General features: G+C 35.1%; 1 protein-coding gene across 2 annotated transcripts; it reads right to left on the minus strand.

Moving 5' to 3' along the window:
• Window positions 1–2076: 2076 nt before the first annotated feature.
• Window positions 2077–4545, minus strand: LOC114717502 (putative 4-hydroxy-4-methyl-2-oxoglutarate aldolase 2). Of its 2 annotated transcripts, none has more exons than XM_028902646.1 (2): window positions 4458–4545; window positions 2077–3402 (listed from the first exon to the last, which is right to left on the minus strand). In XM_028902646.1, the coding sequence occupies exon 2, from the start codon at window positions 3377–3379 to the stop codon at window positions 2879–2881; it is 501 nt and encodes a 166-aa protein (XP_028758479.1). In that variant the 5' UTR covers window positions 3380–3402; window positions 4458–4545; the 3' UTR covers window positions 2077–2878. The 2 variants fall into 2 exon arrangements, with proteins under 2 accessions (XP_028758479.1, XP_028758478.1); XM_028902645.1 differs by lacking the exon at window positions 4458–4545 and adding an exon at window positions 3608–3823.
• Window positions 4546–5512: the final 967 nt, after the last annotated feature.

Genomic DNA, 5512 nt, shown 5'->3' on the forward strand with positions numbered 1-5512 from the left:
TTTAAGCTATTGACTGGGGTAAGACAATTCGGTTCAAACTCTTTTGCTGCTGTAATTATGCCATGTAGTAACTTGAGCCATATATGGAATTTTCTATATTACAATTGGCAATCTTATATTTATATTTGCGTATCTTATAATTCTATTAGAATCGTATTTTTCTCAAGTTGTTATATTGTAATTACATAAATAAGGGCTCTGTACATGGTAATCAGGATAAAGGAGTTACCATTACAAGCTTATATTCCTCTTACATTTTATGTTCCCTATATTACAAGCTTATATTCCTATCAACAAAATGACAGAAATAAAATTCCATTACAATTACATTCCTCTTATAATTTATATTCCTTATATTACAAGCTTATTTTCCTCTCAAAAAAAAAAAATTACACAATTAATATCCCATTACAATTACAGTCCTCAAAAAAATTGCAAGTGTTAATATAGGCTTGCATAAAAATATTTTGGCATCATAACGAGTAATATGTATTACACAAAACATCCTAACATAGATTAGTTCATGATCATCTCCCTTTCCTTACACAATGTAGTCCACTGCTCCCAAACTTACATCACCACTTATGAAATCACCAAAACAAAAGGAAAAAAAAAAACACTATTGTCTGCTTCTACACTAGTTGTCCCAAACTTCCATCATCACTTAAGAAATGATAAAAACAGGGGGAAAAGATACCCAAGTCAACACCAATTCAGAGAATGCCATTATCAATCTTCTTCATATCGATGTAAATGGTAGCAATGTCAGCTTCAATGTCTCGACTTGATGCTTCCTCATTATCTACCCTCCTTAGCCTCACATTGTCATCATATAAGCTATCCACAATGCCTAGCAGCTCATTCATGACCTCTCTAGACCTCTCACCTACCTTACCATCATGCCAATAGAAATAGCCACAACCCCTTCCCTGTCAATTTGCCCCGTTAAAACAACCAAACCCCATCGAATATCATCAACAAACTAGAAAGCAGACATAAGATCGATTTACCTCTTCATAATTTTTGCACCCACAAAACCTCCTCCTTGGATTTAGCTCTATCTATGAAGTGCAAATCGACGCCACCACACCGCGGTGACAAAGCCTCACTAGTTCCCCACTGTTTTCACCCTACCCAACTCAACACCTCACCCTCCTCTTTCTTCCCGTCCGTGGTGATGATGCCGCTATGTCCCCCATTTCTTCCTTCTCTGCTATGCTTGACCCCAATACTTTATATGTAGATGTTGATTAAATTGAAGGCATTTAATTTGGCCCAACCTAATCAAACAACATTCAATAGCACAGGGATTATCACCTATATACAACGTCTCTCTGACCTGTCATGCCAGGTGGCTTCTTATCCTACCCAACAAACGTCAGTTGGCCCCCCATTAACCTAGGGCATGTCAGCTATGAACTTATACTTTCGAAACATTATAGAGACAAAAAAATTTCTAGTGCTTAGTGCTCCCCAATATACACTTCCAGAGTATTTTAACATCTTATCCAAATATTAAACAAACAATTATTTATTTAGTATACTATATTTAGAAGAATTTAAAGGCGGCTATTTATTTATAACATTTAATTAGTATGAATTTTATTACTCAACATATGTTGATAGAATATACATCATAAATTATTTATTGTAAGTTTTTTTGAGTGAAAATATGAATGTGATAAAATAATCTTTTCATATTCTGAATGAAAATACTATTGCACTGTAATAATAATGTAATAATAAATATTACATATATAAATTACTTTAATATCCATAAAGCCCCCTGTCCGTATCCAAGACTTTGATATCATGTGCAATAAAACGTGCACAAGACTTCTGATAGTTTGACTTTAAGACCAACGTATTTTTCTTATTTAAATTTGGTGTCATTATATTAGGGCTTTCGAACTATCACAGGACAGAACTTTTTTTTTTTTTTTACCTGACAGGGCAGAACAATTTGAAATGCTATAAAGTATGCATAAAAAATAAAGACATACTATAAACTATAGAAGCATGAATCAGACGTGTCGACATCAAAAAGAAAATGACCGAAGTACAAATTGGGTCTAACATTGAAAATGGCATTCATTCACTATTTCAGTCAGGAAGAAAATAACAATATGACAACAACCTCGCAGCAACTATTTCAAGGCTGGCTACCATAACAGTTAAACTTGTTGGGATTTAATTGATATCATATTTCAAGGCGGGAAGCCTCATCTGCTAGCTAGCCAACATTTGAAAGATGCTCTCAAGGGCGGCCAACCAAGACTTCATGCTGTTTATTTTAGCAATTGTATATTACCAACAGTATTTTATTTTGACAAACTATTTTGCAAATACTTATACTTTTCCTTGATTTTTAATTTGGTACCCATGTTATATTCTCTCTTTATTAAATCCTTTAACTTTGCTCTTTTAGTACCATTAGTCTTTATACAGAGGCTAACGGTGCTAGTAAAGCAAAGTTACAAAACTAACAGTGTTAACAAAGTAAAACTAAAGGATCTAATTGGGGGGGGGGGGGACGACATAGGTAATAAAAAATCAAAGGAAAGTACAAGTACCTACAAAATAGTTTCCCTACTTATTTTTGGGTCATTTTAACAAATCGATTCTAGTTGGCACAGGATGGATCTCAGAATCCATGGAACCAAACAAAGCGAGTATAAATTTATAGGCAGGTTCTGATAACACCAATCAAAACCATAGATAGATCTCAATGGCAGAGCACGGGGAAATACATCAAAATCTACTGTAGCCAGTGGAAGAGCTTACTTTTTCAAGGGAACCGGGTAAACACAAGCAAAGAAAGTACAGCAGAATAAGCAGCAGCCCCCAGCCGTGCTTGAAGCATAATTATTGATTGGAATCAGACTGATAACTCAGTCCGGGAGATGAGAATCCCGTCGGTATCTGCATAAAGCCATTCGCCATCACAGATCCTGGTCCCAGCAATATTAATAGGAACATGCTTTTCCCCCATGCCTTTCTTGTTGGCTTTCATGGGATGCGAAGCAAGAGCTCGCACCCCGATATCACAACCATTAATCTCATCCACATCTCTTATGCATCCATTCACAACTATACCTGCCCAACCGTTGTTTTGTGCTTGTACTACAGGGTTGCCACCCAATATTGCACACCTCAAACTACCACCCCCATCCACAACAAGAACTCTACCATTACCTTTTTCTTCAAGAAACTCACGAACCAACACGTTGTCTTCAAATACCTTCAGGGTAACTATGGGTCCAGAAAACACTTGTCGACGACCATAAATCTGAAATCCTGGCTGAAGGGCCCGAAGTTCCCCGCTTAAAATTAACTGAGGATTTGCATCACATACTTCCGCAGTTGTCACCAAGGCCATTTAGTCCCTTGTACTATTATAACCTGTGCATATATAACAAAAAACAACAGCATGTTTATGCTTGATTTGGGGGCATGTGTCTATGCTCTATAGGCATGTGATAATAGCTTTCAAATGATATGCGCCCAACAAAGGTCAGAGTGGTGCGGGTATTTCTTTATTATAGGACGCGATTATAAAAGTACACTGGGGAATTCCAAAAGGAAAAGATAATTAAATTACACTTACACTGAAAATACTTCTAGAAATTACTTTACAAAGTGATCTCTCCGCCAAAATGTCACAGGAAGTGGAAAATTGAAGCAGAAATGTGAGGAATTCAAGCTTCAACAATCACAAAATGAAGTAATGCTTCAAAATTATGCCTTTTGAAGGAACATAGTTTACAGCAAATACTAAGACAGACAATTCATCCAAATAACTAAAATAAACACAAGACAAGCCAATATTACTGATTTCATATGTAGAGTTTCTGAAGCCCAAATGAATAAGAAGTCATTAGTAACTGTCACAGGATGAGGGAAAATGCAGACAACTTAGCTATCCTAAAATAAAACATAACAGAATGCCCAAAAATCATTTCCATAATTTGAAATCAAACTCCACAGGCCATTCCCTTGCTCACCGATCAAGCCCTCATTTTACTTCCCTCTCACTCACCGCCAGATTACTTAAACAACGATCTGCACTTTCCAGCCAAGCGCAAATTAGATAACTAAGACGATAAAGAGGAAGGATCGAAAACATTCACGGAGATGTGATCTGCGTAAGGAGATGAGGCAGGGCCTTAATTGGACTAGAAAGATTTCTCCAACCAAAAGATCAAAATTATCGCAAAAGGATGGATTAATAATCATTGGAGCCGGATTTTGGCAGTAATAATCTGGCACTGAAAGAAAAAGCATCGTAATAAAATAGAACGGCAAAAATGGAAAACCAGAAAGCGAAACAGAGGAAAATAGCAGAAACCTAGAGATTACCCGGAGAATAAGCAAAAGGGGCAAAATAGAAAAGTGCTTGGATCAATATTCGAAATCACGAGATGGAATACTTGAGGAGAAAGAGAGGCTGGACTTACCAGATGGGAGAACAGGAAGGATAGATCTGAAGCAGGACTTCAACTGTGAAAGACGGAACATGAGGGCGGAGGAGATTATAGCTGTGCTTGTTAAATAGTGTCTTTTTGTTTTTGTTTTCTCTTTCCTAACGGAGAGTTTAGAAACACAATGAGCAGTTTGAAAAAAAAAAAATGAAAGTTGATATAAATTTCTTTTTACATACTTATTAGGAAAAATTCCAGATAAAGTCATTTGAATATACATAATTTCAGATTGGGTCTTGAAATTGTCTAAATGACAGAAAGGGTCAATGACCCCAATCTATCATTTCTAAAATTAAGACCAATTGATAATTTTGTCCTTACTTGTATTCATTCACTACAATAGTTTAAGGAATTACTATAAGGGTTTAGGTATTACCTAGATTTATGTAGAGAATAACTATTTATTTTTTTGTAGTCAGGAATGCCCCATAAGAAGGTGTCTTGTTATTAACTGCAACTAATCATGTAATCACTAGAACAGTATAAGCATTACCTAGATTTGTTTAGAGAATAACTACTCACTTTTACTTTCATTTGTATTGATTCACTACAATAATTTAAGGAATCACTATAAGGGTTTAGACGTTACCTAGATTCATATATAGAATAACTATTCATTTTTTCGTAATCAGGAATGCCCCATGAGAAGATGATTTGTTATTAACTACAACTAATCATATAATTACTAGAACAGTATAAGCGTTACCTAAATTTGTTTAGAAAATAACTACTCACTTTTGCTTAATCAGGACAAAATGGTCAATTGCTCTTAATTTTAGAAATGACAGATTGTGTCATTAACCCTTTTTATCATTTACATAATTCCAGGACCCAATCTGAAATTATATATCTTCGGAGGGCTTTATCTGGGATTTTCCCTACTTATTATATATATATATACACACAGTAAAATTATTTTCAAATATTAGTTCCAAACAACTAAAAATGAAAAGCCCTTATATTGTATTTGTTTCCTTTTCATATTTCATAAGACTGATGATTAGATAATTAAATTATGTAAATGGAAAAAT

This window comes from Neltuma alba, unplaced genomic scaffold (assembly GCF_004799145.2).
Source record: "Neltuma alba isolate B1F8T4 unplaced genomic scaffold, ASM479914v2 tig00011740_pilon, whole genome shotgun sequence".
Classification (NCBI taxonomy): Eukaryota; Viridiplantae; Streptophyta; class Magnoliopsida; order Fabales; family Fabaceae; genus Neltuma; species Neltuma alba.